General features: G+C 57.2%; 1 protein-coding gene across 1 annotated transcript in view; it reads right to left on the bottom strand.

Annotated features, from left to right (window-relative positions):
- Window positions 1–545: 545 nt before the first annotated feature.
- Window positions 546–19,917, bottom strand: part of CNIH3 (cornichon family AMPA receptor auxiliary protein 3) — a 93,428-nt gene continuing 74,056 nt past the window's right edge. The window contains exons 4-6 of the mRNA XM_045982951.1: window positions 10,300–10,412; window positions 6,157–6,300; window positions 546–2,989 (exon numbers count right to left, since the gene is read on the bottom strand). Of these exons, the coding sequence (XP_045838907.1) occupies window positions 2,962–2,989; window positions 6,157–6,300; window positions 10,300–10,412 (285 nt within the window). The 3' untranslated portion in view covers window positions 546–2,961. The remainder of the gene's footprint in view (window positions 2,990–6,156; window positions 6,301–10,299; window positions 10,413–19,917) is intronic.

The following is a 19,917-nucleotide window of genomic DNA, read 5'->3' as shown; positions in this document are numbered from 1 at the left end:
CCACATGCAGGGCACTTTTCCCAGTTCTCTGCAAATATGATCGCATTTAACTTAACGAGTCAGGAATGAAAAGGACATGGGGTTTTTGAAGTCGGATGACCTGGGTGTAACCATCTGCCTGACTTAGCGACGTAAAAGTAAGTGACCCCCCAAGGTCCTGCTCTGTCTCTTTGGGCACAGTCAGGCCAACGCTCTATGTCTCTGAGGAAACAGGAATCAGGTCCCCACAGCCCCTTCCCTGTTGCCTGTGCCCCCGAAAGCCTCTCTCCAGGGTGCCCAGGGCTGTGCGGGGCGGGCAGAGCTGTCCATCAGTCACTTTGGAGATTTACCCAGCGCACTGTCCCCTGTTCCGCCCTCCCCCCTGCCTGTGGTCGTTTCAGTGGGACGAACAATGATGGAAAAAGATATCCCAGCAGGCAACGTTACGTGGTGGGGAGGACATGTGGGCCTGGATGCCAGTCCAGCTTTGCCCTCCCCTTCCACGCTGAGGATCTCTAAGGTCCCACCACGTCCTCACCCATAAAATGAGGACGACGTCGACCCCACGGTGCTGCTAGGAGGGGAGCACCTGAAGTAATGTCGCACACCTCGATTCAGAGCTGTGATCGCCACCCGCCACTCGGGCACAGCCCCGAGCCCCGGTCTGACTCGGTCCCTGGGGCAGACTCACCCACTGGAGCTTCCCTGGCTTCCTCGTCGCTAACATGGGGATAAGAACACCCACCTGCTTTGTGGGGTCGCCGTGAGTCTGGCAACGTCATGGCCCGGAGCTGGGCACCCAGCACGGCTCTCACCCCCCGTGGTCATTATTACCTCTCGCAGGACCCGAAAACAGCTCAAGGTCCTGACAGAGCAGCCGCATGGGTTCCTGGTCACAGCTTTTGGGAGAGAAGTTCTGGGGTGTCTGTGTGCTCACGGCTCGTACAGCATTCAGAGGATCCCCTTGGGGAAGAACCCGCCACGATAAAGCAAGGCTGAGGCTCACACAGGAGGAAAAGAAAACCTGGCACTTTGTCTATAACTCTACGTCTTTAAGCCTCCCTATCTCGAAAATTTTTATGCTAATCGAACCATCCCAGGAGCCTAAGCTACTTCACTCGCCGGCTTTCAGGGGATGGAAAGGACACAGGGTCTTTGAAGTTGGACGACCTGGGTGTAAAGGCAGGTCTGTGTCTGCTGTGTGACTACAGGTAAGTCGCTTACCCTCTCTGAGATTCTGCTTCCTCACTTAGACAAAGGGAAAAAGGAAACTATTGACCTCCTAGGACTGTGAGGAAGGTCAAACAGGAAGCGAAAAGAACCTATAGAAGGTGAAGTTCTAGGCAAACGTGGACCACCTTTTATTGCGAAGAGAAGGCAACATTCAAGGTTCGGTCTCAGGAATCAGAACCTCGGGAAGTCGGTGCATCCCCCTTTATGGGTCCAAATTCCCTACTTCCATTTTAATGATCTCTGTGTACTTGTATCTGCTGCTACGAGCCGCATCGCATCTTTCTGGAAGGAGGCAAATTACGAAAGCAAACGAGACACTCCGGGGTGAGAAGTGTGGCGGGTCACGCCCTCCATCAGCCTGTCTTCTCAGGAATGGGTTCAGAGACAAGGCCGGCCAACCCTCCAGCTACCCAGCCTAGACAAAGGGGGTCTGCTCCCCAAAACACTACCCGGAATCTCCTGGTTTTATAGCTTCAGGCTCAGAGCAAAAAATCTGTGTTTTGTTCTCTGTACAATTTTTAGAAGCAAAGCACCTTTTGGAAACTTTTTTCCTAATGCACCAAGCTCGCAGAGCCCAATGCAGCCTGTATCATGGTGTAGACAAGACCAGCCAGGTAGGCGGATGAGACGCCCAAGCTGCCACTGCGTCTCAAACATAACGCACGACACGTCACACAAACACCATTCATAAACCTGAGTCACAGGCCTCCGACGGGAGCCGGGCGCAGGTATAAATAGCCTGTACGTGTCGAACAGAAGAAAGGAAAGCAGGGTCGGGGAACAAGGTGGAAATCATTGTGCCCAATTTAAACATCAAACATCTCAGCCTTGTCATTATTTACAATGAGCGAGAACAACTCCTACCCAAAGAGGGGGGAAATGTCGAATGGAAAATTCTCAACCAGCGGATGTCCCCACGTGAAGCGAACAGAAGGAACGAGGCAACAGCACGTGGCTGCAGAGTCACTTCCCAGCCGCGCGGGCACAAAGCAGACGCTGCCGCCTTTTCTGGGCGTGTGGCTGCTCGGGGTCCTTGACACAAGGCAGCTGGACACAGGGGAGCCATCCATCGGCGTTCATGGGTTCTGTGATGCTTTTGGAGTGATGGCTGAAGAGTACAGTTTGTGGGGGCCAAGAACTAATACTTGGAACCTGTGAATGCTTTACAGAATCGCTCTTCCCTCGGATTCCCGCCTCCCCTTGACCTTGGAGATAACTCATGACTGACGGACAGCCTGGAACTGCATTCCTGGCATGGCCAAGCTGGCTTTCCCATGGCCAAGCGTGAAAACGGATGGCCTGTGGGCTTGGGGACGGTCGGAGCCAGAGGCAAATCCGTGCACCCTCCAGGCTGTCCCACGGAAGCACGGGGCATGGCCAGGGGTCAGAAGAAACACGAGAGGCTCAGAGAGCCCATGACACCCTCAAGGCTCAGCGGGTCCCACACACTCGGCCTGGATCCTGGGTCATTCTGTTCTGGGCAGGCCCCATGCAGCCTGCCAGCTGCCCCTCCCGTGGTCTTGGGGCTCTGTGTGCATGGCACGGAGCTGTCGGAGAGGGGTGTGCATTCAGGAGGCTGCAGTCCTTGCCCAGGAGAGGTCCCATGGCCCAGAAGGGATCGCAACCCTGCGCTCAGTAAGCTTGGCCCACCGCTGCTGCAGGAGTCCACAGTCCACAGTTGTCTCTCACGTGTCCCCGTCTGGGCCTGGCACCCGTGAACTCAGCCTTGGAGGACGTGCGTGGTCTGAGTTAAGAGCTCACTAGCGTGTAAATCATGCTGAAGGCAGAGAGAAAAGGAAGAGAAGGAGTGAGCGGGAAGCTGCGACTCAGACTGACCCTCACCCAAGGGTCCTTCCCCATGCCAGACCCCGTGGCTTCTTCCTCATCCCGGTTCTGGAGCCCCACTCCTTCCACCACATCGGACTACATCTGTGCTGTGAGCGCGCACCGAGTCCCTCAGGTAGTAGATGTGATTGTTGTAAGTGCAGGGTGTTACCCTCACCCGCGTGGACAATCCGGCGGCTGTTCCTCCTTCCTGCAACTGTACAGCAGGTCCCAGGGTGGGGCGCGAGGGGTTCTCTTCCCGCCACCTGCCATGTATGCTTCTGTGATGCCGCATGATACCCCACTGCTGGGGGGATGCCTGTCACCCTGCTCTAAGGACTGACGTGAACGCAGGCCCTCTGGGCACACAAACGACATGGATTCTGAATTGGGTCACTCCCTACGTATTGAAAACTCTGGCTTTTAACTGAATCCAGGCACTGAGCGTGCATTAAGAGTGTGTGTCCTAAGGTTTTGCCCCGACACTGCCAGGGAAGGAGTGACGCATCCCTATGCTTTTAGCAAGGGCTGCGGGCTAATTCTGCAACATCAAGGAACGTTCCATGCCAAAATAAACATCTTTGCCCTCCTGGCACCAAGAAAACAACCACCTGTTCACACATGAGAGAGGAAGAAGGATCATCTGAGAAAGGAAACCAAGGGGAGTTACTCTGTTTTATGGCTAATCCTACCCAGCTTCCGAGGCCCAGCGAGCTCCTCTGAGCAACTCAAGTGCCATCTCTGAGAACCTAGTAACACCTGTGTCCACAGAGCATGACTGGCGGGACAGGAGTTGGAGGGTCTCCCTGCACGCGGGGGAGCCAGCGGGGTTTGGGGCGGGGGGGTTGCAGATCATTCAAGGTCACAGAGCCAGGGAGGGCAAGGCAAGGAGCCACGTCCCATGGCCAAAGCCAGTGCTCTCTCCACAATGACACCGAGTGAGGTCACGGGTGTCCTTTATCCGCTCTACTCACTTTCAGACTTTCAGTCACTCATTCAGCACTTATTGAGCGCCTCCTACATGCCAGGCCCCGTTCTCCGTGCTGAAAGACAGTGCTGAGCGTGCAGCCTGACACCTGCCTCAAGGGAGCACAGAGCCAAGCTTCCACGATAACGAGGAGCTCCTGGGCTCCCACTGGGCACCACGCTCCAGCCAGGGCACTGCAGACACATGGTGAACGAGACCTGAGGGGTGTCTGCCACCAGGCCGGCCGGTGAGAAGCTGATCATACAGGGAGAGGAGCAAACATGAAGGAGGAGGCAGCTGTGACCTGGAGGAAGGGCAGAGGACTGGCCTGGAGGAAGGGCAGAGGATTGGCGCTACTTCCCCCTCCTGGTTTGACAGACGGTTATCTGGCGCGGACAGGTCACCCACACTGGACTAAGCTGCTAGTGTTTGCGTTCGTGTTAGCTAGGATCAATTCCAGGAACCTGTGCGCATCTCCTGGCCCACAGGGCACCTGCTGGGGTGGTTAGCACGGGACACGGAGAAGAGCCTGGGCTCTGGGACCAGACAAACGCGTCTCAGCCCGGGCCCTGGACACATTTCTTAATCACTGGGAGGGCCTATGAAATGCCAACCCCAGGGTCCCAGCAGCTGTCACTTCAGTCCGTCACTGTGCTCAGCCTGGATGCAGCTGTCCATGTGCGTGGGTCACCCTCCCCCACCCCATGAGAGTAGCGGGGGCTAACAGTCCCGTGTGCCCACAAGCCCTGGCACTAAGGGGCTGGGAGTTCAGGAGCTGGAGACACACGGCCTCGGAAGAGCTCTGCAGAGCCCCAAGACGCCAGGTTCTACAAAGAAGGGGGAGTCCTGGCCGCCACCCAAAGTCCCTGCGAGGCAGGAGGAGCAGTTCCAATTATGTTTAGCAACGAAGTAATTAGTAAATGCAACATGAAGGCAGACCAGACTGAACAAAAGGACAGACGGCCGAATGGAATGTCTGGGACACGATGTTTATAGGATGGTCACACTCAGCCAACGGACAGGAGCCACCCTCTCCCCCCAACACACACACACACACACACACACACACACACACACCCGCCGCCACCTCACACCCCAGGGTGGATGTCCAGCCCCGAAATCCTGAGTCTGAGTCAGCAGATCCAAGCCCAGGAATCCACAGTTTTCAGAAACAAACCCACCTCCCTCCGGCTTCTGATACAGAAAGCCCAAAGACCCCACCTGATGAGACTTTTCTAGATCTTTCCTGTGACAGCCAGTAGTACAGATCCCAGCACTGTTAGCTGTGACATAGGAAAACATCGGACATCTGGGATTCGTCTCCTGATTCTTACCGTCTGGGCAATAAGGGTGTTGAGCCCCAGGCTGAGCTCTTGGCTCAAAGCACAGCTCATTTTTAAATGTGGATAAATGCAGCAGCCCCCAGCCCACCCCAAGCCGGGGGGGCCTCGTTAACACCCCACCCTCCTCTTCCTTGCCTGGGGATCGACAGCGCCCAGGAGGGGGCCCCAAAGAGGAACAGGAGGGAGACACTTTAAGAAAAGGCACTCTGGGGGCCCCGCCATAAGGCAGGCTGCTTACAGCCATCTGCTTCGCTGGGCCGCTCTGTGCAGAGGTGCAGACGGGCGGGGCAGGGGGCAGGGCGCGAACAATCACAAAGTCAGCACAGTTTCCCTCATTAGCGTGGTGCCGTGTAACATCGGGAGAACGTGAGTGTGAGCACATGAGGACCTTGTGTGCCCCTTCGAGACACACGACCGCCCCCCAGGGTCTCTGTTCTGTTCCCCAGAAGCTCCCACGCAGACTAGGGGCTACAGGGGACCCAAGGGGCTGAGCTGGGGAGGGAGCTCCATGAGAAGGAGTGACTAGCTGCATGTCACCAACCGCCTACCCAGAGGGTGAAGAAAATGCATTTCTCTGTGAGGTCCTATGGTTGTGCCTGCCAGGGGCCAGGCCTCCTGTAGAACCCTCCACCCCACCCCACCCCCACACCTCTGCGCACAAGCCCAGGCTCCCAACCGAGTGAGACGGCTGGCCGCAAACCCACATAGCTGCAACACCCACCCTCACATCCGCCACTCCCCACCCCCGCCAAGAGCAGGAGGTGCAAAGCGCCTGCAGGACCCAGAGCGCCCAGAGGGACAGAGACTCACCAGTAAAGGTAGTAGAAGAAGGACAGCAGATAGAACGCCAATTTACACCAGGCCTCCTTCTGACAGTAGCTCAAGGTGTCCGCGTTCATGACCGCCGGTGGGTCATAGGCAAGCTCCGAGCTGTCAGCCGGACAGTGGAAGTACCTGCAGGGACAGAGAACACAGCATCCTTGGCTCTGGGGCTCGGAAAGGACATCCGAGGGACCTCTGCCCTCTTTGCTGCCTGGCCCTGAGAGCCACTCCAGATACGGAGACCCTCCGGGACCGTGGGGACTGTGCCCACAGACAGAGCTGCCTGATGGAAGGAAACCGAGTCACCTGGAGGCACCGAGAAGGGCCTCCTTGCTCCTGTGGGCACCCCTGTGGGTGTGAGCCCAGAAGAGGGATGGTGACACGAGAGGTGAATTGCCACCGACCGCGTTCTTCCCCGGGTCTCGTGCTGTCCTCCATGCAGACCTGCTTTTCAAATCCGGAATGCTAGGGAAGCGATGTCACAGTCCCATGGGAGTGTGGTGGAGTTCAGACATTTTCCTTCTTGGTAGAAGGACCCAGAACAGCCAAAGCGCATTGGCCTCGGCGGGGGGAGAGCAGCAGAGGGACCCAGGGAAGTGAGAACACAGGGCGTGGGACAGAGGGAGGCTGAAGCAAGCTATATCTCCATGGAAACACCCAACAGAGGCCGGACTCTGGTGGTGAGGCTGGGCAGGACACGAGGGCTACCCCGGGGCTGACCTCTGGCCCCTGGCAGGGCCTCAGTGGGCTGCTGTCTGTCACTAAGTGAAGGAGGCTGGAGGCTGGGCTGGAAAGAGGCCCTGAGCAGAGGATTCCTGGGCTCAGAAGAGCACCCTGTCACTAGGAACCTGGGCCCTGGTGTTCCAGCCCATCCTCACACCCCAAAGGACAGCGACAGTGTCGGTCATCACAGGGTGCCAGAAGGACAGCAAAAGCTGGGTTCAGTGATGCCTGCCAGCTGGCAGGCCTCATTCCTCGCCTCCCAGGGGCAGGTTGTAAACAAGGGGCCTTTGGTGAGACCTCGTTCCATGGGGCCCTGGCAGGGGGCCAGGCAGCCAAGCAGCTCGGTGGAGAGAGTCAGGGCTCTGTGGGTCACCGGCCACCAGACCAACCTTCCTCCAGCCTACCACTGACCCCTCCAAGCCTCAGCTTTGTCATCTGTAAAGTGGGGGCAAAAATGCATTGAGACAACTGGGTATAGGATGCGATACTCTGCCAAGAACGGGGACCAGATGGATGTGTCCCACTGCTTTCCACCAACACCTAAGAAAGAGCTGCGTCGGCAGGACAGCATCCTGGCCTGGGCCCAGGGGGAGGCGGGAGCAGAAACCCAAGGAAGTCCATCTTCAAGGACTCTGATATCCCAAGGACCCTCTGCTCCTCGTGCCTTTACTTTTCCTGAGCACTTAGGAACTTCTGGAAGTAGGCTAGATGGTCAGATAAGGGCAGTCCCCACCCTGGGGATGAAGAGACCACAGCCACTCCCACCTCCCTCTCCCCCCTGCCCCCTCCCACTCCTCCCCGCCAATGGCCCTGAGAAGCAGGGCACCAGTTAGAGTCTCATAAAGCCACCATGTCTTTGATACCCGGGCGACAGGACGACTGATCCTTACAGAGGCGGGGCTGAACCGGGCCCTTCCCTGTCCTGACTCAGCAACCCTGGGGGGTGCTTTACCCTTGTGAGCCACTGGCCCCACCTCCCATCCATGGATGAAACAGAGAAGGGACAGCGGCTCACCGGGTTGTGCGGATACTGGGTGAGCTGAGCCCACACAGTCCCAGAGCCGGCAGGAAATACATTCCAACACCATGTTCCCACCTGACTGCTCTCCAAGCTCAGCCCTTAGGGGGTTACGCTCACTCAAAACAGGGCTCTCTTGTGGGCGCCTGGGGGGCTCAGTCAGTGAAGTGTCCTCCCTTCAGCTCAGGTCATGATCTCAGGGTCCTGGGGTTGAGTCCTGTGTGGGCTCCCTGCTCAGCGGGGAGTCTCCCTTTCCCTCTGCCCGCCGCTCCCCCTGCTTGTGTCCTCTCTGTGTCTGTCTCTCTCTTGCTTACTCTCTCTATAGATCAAATAAATTAAATCTTTATAAAAAACGACAACAGCAGGACTTTCTTGTGTAAGTGAGTCATTTTCTTTTCTTCCTAACCTGCGCCTTCTCCTCTCCTCCTGCCCCCGGTCAGTGGCGCCATCCCCTCCTTCAAGGCTGCCTCTGCCCCGCCCCCGCACCTGCTCACAGGCCAAGTTCACCTCCACGGACCCTCTCTGTCTCTTCCAACAGCACTGCTCTGTCACACTGGGAGTCAAGTTCCGTTCTCTCTTCCCTTGCGAGTCCATGGTGACCTCCTAATTCCAGATTCACAAGTTCACCGTCCTACCCGTCTGCACAGCTGCCACCGGTTGCTTTCCTAAAACTCAGATCAGGCAATGCCACTTTCTCCCCCAAAAGCTGCTGAGAGTTTCCACCTCCTGCAGAATACGTTGATCCCAACTTCCCCAGCGGGGAGTTCCAGACCCTCTGCCGTCTGTCAGGCCTACATCGATTCACGTCCTTCACGTCCATCACATCCCCCCCTGCAGGCAGCCGCACTGAGCCAGGGCCCCTCCCCAACACACTGAGTGCTGTCTTACCTCCAAGCCTGCGCCCGCGCTAGTCCCCCAACCTGCTAACGTGGCACCGTCCCTGTACCAGTCTAACTCACATGTTTGCTTCCCTGCATGCCCAAGCGCATGCCTCCCGTCTGCTAAGACCCTGCTTCCCCGTGGTACTGGAGTACACGCTCCTCGAGGGTAAAGCTTCTGTCCCACATCCACACGGCAGTCCCTCCAGTGCCTGCTGTGGGCGTGCCTCCCGCGTCTGCTAGATGAAGGAGTGCGCGCCCCAGACGTGACAAACGCAGGCGACACTTTATGGTAAAGTGAGTGATGCGATGTTGGTGGGATGGAAGCTCTGGGAGCAAGGGGCAAAGGGTGGTTCGTTCACCTGCACAGCTGCCTTCTGTACTCTGGTCCCCCCTTCCTACGTCCTAAGTCCAGATGGTGACCGGATTTTACAGAAAGCCCGAATCACAGGATCTGATGCGCAGTCTTGACGGAGAATAGAATGTTTAAAATGAAGTGTCCCAGAAAATCCAGCCCATCTGGTAGGTGATTTTTTATTAAGATATAACTCAGGGGCTCCTAGGGGGCCTTGTCAGTTAAGCGTCCGACTCTTGGTTTCAGCTCAGGTCGTGATCTCAGGGTCACAAGATTGAGCCCCAGGTCAGGCTCCATGCTGGGGGTGGAGCCTGGTTGGAATTCTCCCTCTGCCCCCACTCTCTCGCTCTCTAGGATAAATAAATCTTAAAAAAAAAAATAAAAAAGAGAGGGTTTTGAAGGGTCAAGGGTGGGAGGTTGGGGGAACAGGTGGTGGGTAATGGGGAGGGCACGTTTTGCATGGAGCACTGGGTGTTGTGCAAAAAGAATGAATACTGTTACGCTGAAAAAATAAATAAAATGGAAAAGAAAAAAAAATTTAAAAAGATACAATTCACATACCAGAAAGTTCACCTTTTAAAAGCATACAATCCAGTGATTGTTGGCATGTTTGCAGAATTTTCCAGCTATAAGTAGTATCTAGTTCAGAACATGGTCACACCCAAAGAAGACCCCGTACCCCTTAGCTGTCCCCATCCCTTCCCTCCCAGCCCCTGGCAACCACCCATCTACTTCCCTTCTCTTCAGAGTTGCCCATTCTGGACCTTTCCCATAAATGGCCTCTTGGGACCGGCTTCTTTCCCTTGTCAACCATGATACAGCATGTGTTGGTACGTGATTACCTTTTATTACCAAATCACACGTCCTCGCAAGGACGTACCGCATTTTGTTTACCCATTCCCCGGTTGACAATCTGGATGGTTTCCGTTTGTGGACGATTGTGAATCATGCAAAATCACAAGATTGTGAATCTTAACCCCAGTCCCCTGAGGGACAGAGCCGCCACCCAGGAGTTGCTGGAAGAACGGGTCTCCGAAAGGCAGGGAAGGGAGGGAGGAGAGGCTCGGGGCAGCTGGTCTGTTTGGATGACACTGTCTCTGCAGGCCGGCTGCCCACGCAGAAGGGAAGAAGCCCAGAGCAGGCCCGAGCAGACTCACCGCCAGAAGTGATAGAAAAGTAGAGGGATGTTCAGCCCCAGGGTGAGCCACTCCTGAGCACACAGGAACATGATGCAGAAGAGGCTGTGGATGGAATATTCCGGAAGCACCAGCTGCAGGGGGAGCAGAGACACAGGCCTGCATCAGCGGGAGGGAGAGTCACTCCTGCCCCACAGGCTGCCACCATGCTGCGACCCCGAGGCTGCCCTGACACCATGGCCCAGCTCTGCTCCATTCTCCTCCTTGGGGTCCCAAAGTCATGCTTCCTACCCAGATCCAAGGGACGTAGGCTCTCAGCACCCTACTTACCAGAACTGGGCACTTGCTTCTGGGCTCCCCCCTGCGTGGTCACAGAGGGCAGGAGGAAACACCCCCTGAGGGTTTCCACAGTTCTGTAACCCCCTGCTCCTGGCTTCCCGGTCCCTACGTACCCCCCTCTATAAACTTAGACACAGCAAACACATGTATTTGTTTCAGATGGAGGCAGACTGGGAAAGCATCGGGAAACAGCATTTTGCTGGATGTGGGTGGACTGGGAGCCCACGAGAGAGAGGGCAGTGATGATGGAGGAGAGAGAGAGGCCACCCCAGACTAGGAAGGGGCCGACGTCGGGGACCAGCAGGAAGACTGAGCTCGCCAGCCCGCAGCACAGCCACATGAGGGTAAATGGTGAAACGAGCTCCAAGTCATGAACTCCCCAGGGTGTTTAATAGAAATCAAAGTTGTAACGGGGATCACAGTGACTGTAAAGGAGAAACCTGGTCCCCAGGCCAATAAATTCACCCCTAGAGGGACATGCACCCTCTTCCCCATAACGTAGGAGCCCATATGCAACACAAATGCCTCCGCACTCCTTGAAAAACCTTTCCAGCCAGCCTTCCAAGGCTCATCTCCAATGTGAGTTCACTGTCTGCTGCCGCGAGGACCCAGCACGTGGAGCGCTGAGCCGAGCGCGCACACTGGCCGGGAAGACCTCACCATTTCATCCATGCTCCAGCTTCTTCCGTCACGCCTCCTGGTCCGATCCCCTGCCCAGGCCCTAGGTTTCACCTCCTCATCCTGGTGGACATTTCCACCTGGACACTCCCCAACCACCCCCGTTCCTTCCACCCTTGCAACCCCGCCGGCTCTGGCTCCTCCGTGGTGCCCGTCCCCTCTCCGCTCTGCTTCCAAATCTTGCCATTTCTCCTTCACACGGACTTGTGGTTGTTTTCCCCTTTCCCCAGTACCACCCCTGCTGGTCTGGGTCCCGGCACCCCTTCCCACAGCCAGGGCAAGAACTTTCTGGCAGGTTTCTGTCCTTGCACGCATGCCCACAGTCTTGGAGAGCCGTCCTCTCTCCCCCACACACCCCTCTCTGCTCAGGTCCTGTCCACAAACTTGTTTTGCATGTGATTTTACTCGTGTTAGAAGTGGTTTTACACATCTTCCCGTTGGCTGGTGTGACCTTCATTCCTGGCATTAGATCACAAAGATCTGTGCTGACTGCTAGCCTGAAGACTTGGGGAGCGGGGTACAGTGATGCCGCTCCTTTGTCTTCACTGCGGGACGCCGGGGTGCTCTCCCAGCCTGCACACAGGGAGATGGACAGAGTAGAAGGATGGGACCCCGGAGACAGGGAGAGGAAGATGGAGAAGAACATGCCCGTCCAACCGCTGCACACCTGCTCCCCACCCCCTCCCCACCCCGAACGTCCCAGGTGAACGGCTGAGCTGCTGTGTAAGCGTGCCTGGGGCCAGACATCCTGGGACCGCACGCGGAAGCCACAGGGAAGGTCCCACGGCTGAGTGTGGCCACAGGGAGTGGCAGCCGTGAGACCCAGTCTCCGGGGACTCAAACAACAAGCTTTTCAACTGTGACCACGTGGGGCTAAAAATACCAGCCCAGGATCTGTAAGTGTTAGGTAAGTTCTGGCGGTTACATAATGGCCACTGCGCGGTGCTGAGCAGGGCAGCTGACCACACGGGGCCTTCCCACCCTCATCTGTAAACAGCAGCCCTGACGGCTTACCGGTAAGGCTGCTGGGGGGACCCAGCTTCTCCCCTGCAGGAGGCTGCTCTCAGAGTCAGGGCAGTGTGGGAACGGGAGGCACGCTGTGATGAACGGGGCCATCACAGTCACCAACAATCACATGCCAACTGACCCCAACCTCGGGTGGGTCCCTTGTCGCTCTTACCCAGGACCGATTCTGGTTCCCGGATTCTCTGCCCAGGCTCCTCTGAACCACAACCCTACCTCTGCTTAAACTAAGCTCCCAGCTTCCCCCAGCAGGGACAGAAACCAAACCTGCCTCTCCCACCGAGAAAACTCAGCCCTGCCTGTTTTCAAGGACACCAGGCAAGGACATCTTGTGTCCATCTGCTTTGGGGCCGGTGGGTGGGAAAAGGAAGGATAATGTCCTTTCATTTGATTCCCCCAAAACAGGAGCCCTCCTGGGATGAGCAGGGAGGAGACCATTTTCTCAGGAGCTGCCAGGAGGAAGCACCCGTGTCACTAGTCCCCAGGTGGGACCTGTACCCCCAGTTTACCTCAGGGGCGGGGCTGCGGGAAGGGGGGAAAGGAGGATCGCATGCCTGGGAACCTGGGCTTTCACTGACCTGGAAGGGAAGGAGAAAACCATCCCAAGTGTTGGCAGGAACTTTCTGAGACCCTTTGCTCAAGGGAGGCTGCTTTCTCTGCAGTCAATCTGGGCAAAGGGCTCCTAGAGGGCAGCCGGGCAAGAGCTCAAGCCCGCCAGGGGCTGGGAGGAGGGGGCAGCCTGGCTCCCAGGCCAGCCTCAGGGGCATGGCCTCCCTGCAGGGCTCTGATCCCTCGTGCTGGGGCCTGGCGCCCCGGCCTCAGCTGGCGTGAGTAGCTGGGACCCCGACAGCTAGGCGTGGTTTGGGCTGACCTGAGTATTGCCCGTTAATGGTGCTAGCCAGCTGAAGCTTTTGACCTCCTGGAATGTGCCCTGATGTCCACCCAATATTCTAAGGGGTGAGCAGATGACTGTGGTACCCAGGTGCCCAGCACAGGGTCACCTGGTCTAGAAATGTAACTTGAAAAGCCACCAGAAACCAGTCGGATGCGTGCTGAGGCATGTCCCCAAGAACCCTGGGCCTGGCTCTGAGCCCCGCACAGCCAGCAGCAAACCTTGGTGCCCGTCCCGCGTCGGGGTCAGGGCCCGAACAGCATGGCTGCTCCTGGGGGACTGGGCCCAGCCTCCAGGGACTCCAGTCCATGATCATGTCCCTGTGGGCCTGTTCTGAACACCAAGAGCTCAAGAAGAATCAGAGGGAGACAGCAAGGAAAGGACTTCCCTGCATGGGTTCCAGCACGTGAGGACAGAAGCACTTGACCCGCCCGGGGAGGCAGGTGGTCAGCGAGGGCACAGAGGGGGCCCAGGAGCCAAGGGGCATGGTTTCTGGCCCATGGGCCTCCCACCCTCTCCTTCCCCCGCCATCCCTGAGCACATCTTTTGCAAACCAGGGGAGTCTCTGCAGCCTTCCTGCCCACCCACATGGACTCACTTCTCTGCAACAGAGGCACAGGGAGAGAAGGTGGGGAGCAAACCCACACCCCCTCTGCCTACTGCTCCTGGCTCCCCAGCGTGTTCACAGCCCAGTTCACAGCTCAGCCCGGAGGCCCCGGCTGACCACGCTGCCCCACCTGTCCCATGGGCTCCAGACATGCCACAGGCTGCTCAGGCTCCCGCTCCCCCTGCCCCAGCTGCCACAGCCACCTGGTCCTTCCTGCCCTGACTGCTCCTAGGACCAGCTCCCAGCCCGACGAGTGGCCGTCGGCACCTCTGGCCTTACTGCCACTCCTTGTGGGTCCTGCCCACCAGCTGTACCACCTGTGGGGACACCAACCCACTGAGGAAACTCCCCATTTTGATCCAGAGGGAAGTGTGCGCGCCCAACCCCGTGAGGAAGAACGTTCCTTCCATCTGAATTCATAGGGGTCTTGGCTCTATTCCTGGAGGACAGGGAAGCTGGGAACAGATGGCTCAGCTCCCTGACCTCCCTCCCCACCCCAGCTGCTCCTCCAGCCCCTTTCCTTAAGCCTCCGGCTCCTAGCAGGGCTCCGTGAACCCCAGCGGGGGGGGGGGGGGTGTGGCTAAAACACACATGGCTGAGGCTCACCCCCAGAGGTTCAGATTTTGTAGTCCTGGGGGGTCTTTCCCAACCAGATCCCAGGAACCCGCTGGGAACAGTGCTCCTCACAGTGCTCCCGGGACCAGCACCACCAGCGTCGCCTGGGAGCTCGTGAGAAATGCAGAATTGGGGCTCCACTCCAGACGGGCGAACCAGAACATGCAGTTAACAGAACCCGCAGGGGAGCCACGTGCACATTCAAGTTTGCGAGAGGGGCCCTGAGCACGGACTCCCAGAACAGGGTCCGCCTGCCACCTGCCCCAGAATGCCTGGGGCATGCATGTTAAAACACAGATGTCCAGGTCCTATACAAGTCTACCCAAAGAGACTCTCTGCTCCAGGAATCTGCATTTTTTAGGACAGGCCCCGGGTGATTTTGTTAAACATTGGAGCTGAGGTTCACAGACCAAGGGCTCTTAGAGGACACGAGGCAGAGGCTTCCTTTCTGAACACCTGGGGTCTCCTTCCTCACCCCAACCTCCAGCGGGACCATCTTACACTCAGGGACTGGAGCCCTGGGCAGGCAGCCTTCACAGGTGAGAGCAGTGTGTCTGGCTCCTGGCTCCCCCAGCCTCCACTGTGTGGGAGAACACTCTGGAAACAACTCCCAGGTTAGCCCTGGCATCTTCCGGGGGTGGGGGACATCTCCCTCATCATCCTTTGCCACCCAAACGCCAGCCTCCCGTCCCTGTTCCTGTTCCTGGCAGGCTACGCACCCCCCCAAACCCGGTTCCTTTCACCACTCTTCCTCCTGTCAGGTGGGCTTTCCAGCTTTGGGAGGGGCCTGGTCCCTTTTATGACCAAGCCTCTGGGTCCCCAGCCCTACCCTGCCCATACCTCCCCAGCAGCCTCTTGTCACCGTTCTATTCTCGAAGCTTCCAAACACACTTGAATTCCAAACACCTCTCTGCCACTTCCTCATACACGGTTACCAAGTACCTAAGAGCCTGGCGAGGGGGAGGTAAGAATAAAAGCCTTCTCTCGAATAATGCCACACTTTCAGAGGGACACATTCCTGGGAATCCAGGGAGATCTTGAGTCACACGCTGCTCCCCACTCCTTCACTCCTTTTCTTTAAGCCAGGGATGGTGGGAGTGGGAACTGGGGTGAGGATACAGGGAGTGATTAGGCAAAATCTCAAATTGTCTGAGAGGAGAGACGCTAAGGGGGCAGGGGAATGTTCAAGAAGGAGAAGGGCAGAAGGGCAAGGAGTTCACAAGCCTGCCTGTGGGTGCTGGAGAGCCCATTTGCACACTCAGCAGATCTGTATTAAGCACTGGCCAGGCATGAACGCCGAGCAGTCTGGTGAGCGGAGACCGCGACATAAGCACGCGGGGTGTGCGTGGAGCCTGGAGCACCACCGGACGGGAGCCGGAGCACAGCGTGCAAGCAGCTCCATGCCGGGAGGGGGAGACAAGACACGTGCGTTCTGAATGCACTCCTTGGAGGGAGCCCAGCTGAGGTCCTAAGGTTGCTGCTCTGGGGACGGCAGAGTATCGGGCAAAGGGCATCCCCATGAGCCTCTGGTGTCAGCCTTCACTGTGTCTTGAGAGAGTCACATTCTCCTTTCCGTCCTGGAATGACATGACCTACAAACCTCCCCTGGAGGTGAGACAGAGCCTTCGACCCAAGACAGCAGGGAATGGCCGTGGAGAGCTCTCCTGACCAGGAAAAGCCATGTGACAGCTAGGGGGCTTCTGTCCTACTCTTGTCCTAGGCCCCGAGCAGAGAATGGGGCACACGGTGGGCGAGTCAGTAAGAGCAGGTGAGAGCAGTGTGTCCAGCTCCCGGTTCCCCCAGCCTCCACTGTGTGGGAGAACACTCTGGAAACAACTCCCAGGTTAGCCCTGGCATCTTCCGGGGGTGGGAGACATCTCCTTCATCATCCTTCGCCACCCAAACGCCAGCCTCCCGTCCCAGGTTGGAGTCCCCGCCTCTCCAGGTTGGAGTCCCCGCCATAAGGCTCCCCTAGAATCTAGGCTTAGCGGCTAGCCATGCCCCCCAAGCTGCCCTCCAAGCCCCGGCTGAAGGCAGGGAGCCCCAGCTCTCCTCCTGACTCCCGGTCCTCTCCATGGGACGAGTCTGTCCCCAAACCTCTCCTGGAACAGGCAGCACAGACAGTTTCTTACTAGAGCGAGGAGGCTGGTAGCAGCCTGGGGCCTGAGCAGCACATACATTCCCAAAGGAGAGCATTTTCCAGGATAAAGACAGACGATTATCCTACTTAACAGCTCTGAAGTGTGTTAATTACCTATTACCTCCAGCTGCTTGGAGACTTTGTGCTCAAAAGGAGCAAAGGAGGCTGAACAGGAGAACAAGTACGGGCACCTGGGGAAGGAGAGCTGTCAGTCCTATTTGCTGCGTGCCCATCGGCACCCACACGGAGAGGCGGGCTCAACGACCCAACCCGTAGGAGCCCTCAGGCAAAGACAAGACCCGTGAGCAGTGCCCTCCAGAGTGCCGGGCACAGGGTGGTCTGAGTTCAAGCACGGTGACCCCTGATCAACACAGGTCGAACCACCCAGGTCCACTAAGATGTGGATTTCTTACAGCACAGGGTGGTAGAGGTATTTCCTCTTCCTGTCTTCTTAGTGGCCTTTTCTCTAGCTTGCTTGACTGCAAGAATACGGTATATAATCTGACGGATCTCATAAAGGTTGGCGCCCCTCAAGCAGCCCCCCAACGCCGTTCAAGGGTCAACAGTGCACACAAGTGTGTTTTCCAAACTCTAGCAAAGGCAGATAGTAGCAGGACTGTGCCATACTTTACCGGGAATTTGAGCAAGTTCACGTTTTGGAGAAAAGGCAAAAAATTATGGTAACTCTGGCTTCCAAGAAGGGCTTGAGTGGCAATATCTTGGCGGAAACAGTGTTTGATTCGGGAACGAGAGCTGGACTCTAGACCTGCCTGTCCCATGTTAGAACCTTGGGTGAGCTGTTTGAGGTCAAGGGTGGTTAAGTTTCTTCATCGATAACATGCAGTTAAGAACGGCGCCGAGGAGAAGAGGCATCTGACCCGCACGTTCCCACACCCCTACGGGTCATGTCAGCTCAAGTATTTAGAGATTTTGAGCAATTAAAGTCTCTTGAAAATTAAACCAATGTGTCTTCCCTTTCCTCTCCAGTCCATTTCTAGCGCTTCCAAATTTTTTAAAATCCTCTCCCTCCGTGCATTTCTGTCCACAGAAAAGCCATCACTGTCCATGTCACCATTAGCTACTCTGAGGTCCTAAAACTCTCGTGCCCCTCAGGAGTGACATCCTCACCCCCCGCCCCGAGTCCCGCATGTGTCTGTGTGTGTCTCCCTGGGTCCCTCTCCATGCAGCTCCAGCAGCAATGCGCCTGGTAAGCACCAGCAAACTCACCACTTTCTCCCTCAACAAATGTGCGCTGAGGGCCTCCGGGGGGCGCAGACATCGGACAGGCACTGGAGGTACCGATCGTCGAGCTCCAAGCCGTTGCTCCCCGGGCAGGTGCGAGGGACCCCGGCTGAGCAGCAGCAGGTGCGCCATATTTAGTAGTAAGCAAGCCCGAACAACAGGCAGTGGGGAAACTGAGGCAGGCATGCAGTCCCGCCGCACAAACAGGACACACCGGGGGCCAGTGCCAGCCTCTGCCAACTGTCGTGGGAGTGACAGCCACTGCTTGACCGGCCGGGCTCCCAACTGCCCCCTCAGCCCAGCTCCCAGCCCACTCTTAGCAGGAGCCTCTCCACTCTACCCTGCAATGCTTCCCCGCTGCTTCTAGAATAGGACCCACTCCTTACGATGATCTCCATGGCCCTTGTGACCTGGCCCCCTGCCCTCCTGAACCCTACCCCACTTTGCTCCCTTGCCCACTCACTCAACCAGACTCATCTTCTTTTTTTTTTTTTTTAAGATTTTATTTATTTATTTGACAGAGAGAGAGAGATCACAAGCAGGCAGAGAGGCAGGCAGAGAGAGAGGAGGAAGCAGCCTCCCCACTGAGCAGAGAGCCCGATTCGGGGCTCGATCCCAGGACCCTGAGATCATGACCTGAGCCGAAGGTAGAGGCTTTAACCTGCTGAGCCACCCAGGCACCCCCAGACTCATCTTCTTGCTGATCCTCACACCCAGCCTGCCTATTGCTACCTCAGGGCCTTAGCACACACCATCACCCCTGACCTCCTCAAGACGGGCTCCTCCTCATCCTGGAATGCACGCACAGTCACCTCCTCAAAGGAGCCCACCCTCTGGGCCCAGAGTTGTTCTGTTCAATTCTCTTTAAGTGCTTCACAGAACCTACCATCACTGTCTGAACATGTCAATTGCACATCTGTTTACTTGTTTACTGCTAGATACTCACGACTCCCTCCAGGTGCCTGGACCTGCGGCTGACACACAGTGCCACTTTGTGCTGAGTGAACGGTCAGTGTGCGTGCAAACACCACGATCACCACCCTGAACTGATTGCTCAGTGCAAAACCTGCACAGCTGTCTTGGAGACACACATGGCACTGACTCCACGGTGGCTCAGCAAGCCTCGGGGCCGGCAGTCTGCCTCCCACACCCACAGATGGGAGTCCCAGCCTCAGCCGGTCCTTTACAGCACCTGTAGCGGGACCCCAAGGGGTTGAGTAAAGCAGAAGGGGTGCAGACTCGATCACGGCTCAGCAATTCCAGCTCGGAGCATCCAGGGCGGCAGGTGAGGCCCAGCAGGAGGCCCGGCCATGAGACCGGAAGAGGTGAGCAGAGACTTCCATGACTACTAATCCCACTTCTGTGACTCCTACTCATTCACTCAACCGTCACTGTACTTGGGGCCCATGTGCCCAGCAGTGGTGGTACAGCAAGGGAAAGAACCGTCACCCCATCTGTAGGAAGCTTCCATCCTCGTGTGGAAAACACATGCTGGGAGAGGGAAGACTGTGACACCAGGAGCCGCAAAACCTGTGGTCGGTGGCCTGGGGTCTGGGAGGGCTGCCCTGGCGGACAAGGGTCATCTTCGGGCCTCCCTCCTTCTCTGGAAGGTCCAAGCAAGAGATAGTGGCTGTCAGGACAGGATAGGCAGAGGGGAGAGAGCCACCCAAATAGGCTGGAAAGACAGGAGTTCCCACCTGGTCACTGAGAGCCAGTGGGAGGGAGAGGACAAACCGTCACTCCGCAGTCCTGCACGGCGGTCGTGGGCTCATACACGGGAGGAAGGGGAAGCGTTCTGGGGGGCCGTGAGCCCAGCATTGGCCTGTGTCCAAAGAGTCTGGGACGGCTGGGCACACAGGTCGATCCTCACAATAGGGACCTGGGGCTGAGGAAACGTAGCAGAGGAAATTCGGATGAGCTGCCAGAAGGCACTGAGCGGAGGAGGTGGGAAACAGAGCCCAGCACTGGGCCCGGGACCCCCAGCATGCAGGACTGGGGGAGAGGGAAGAGCCCATGAGGGTAAGGAAGGGCAGAGGAGGCCCAAGGCAGCGGAGGCCAGCATCGGGACAGGCAAGTTCCCACATCAGAGGAGAAAGGACATTG

Source organism: Meles meles, chromosome 17 (genome assembly GCF_922984935.1).
Source record: "Meles meles chromosome 17, mMelMel3.1 paternal haplotype, whole genome shotgun sequence".
Classification (NCBI taxonomy): Eukaryota; Metazoa; Chordata; class Mammalia; order Carnivora; family Mustelidae; genus Meles; species Meles meles.
This window is presented reverse-complemented; position numbering and strand designations above follow the sequence as displayed.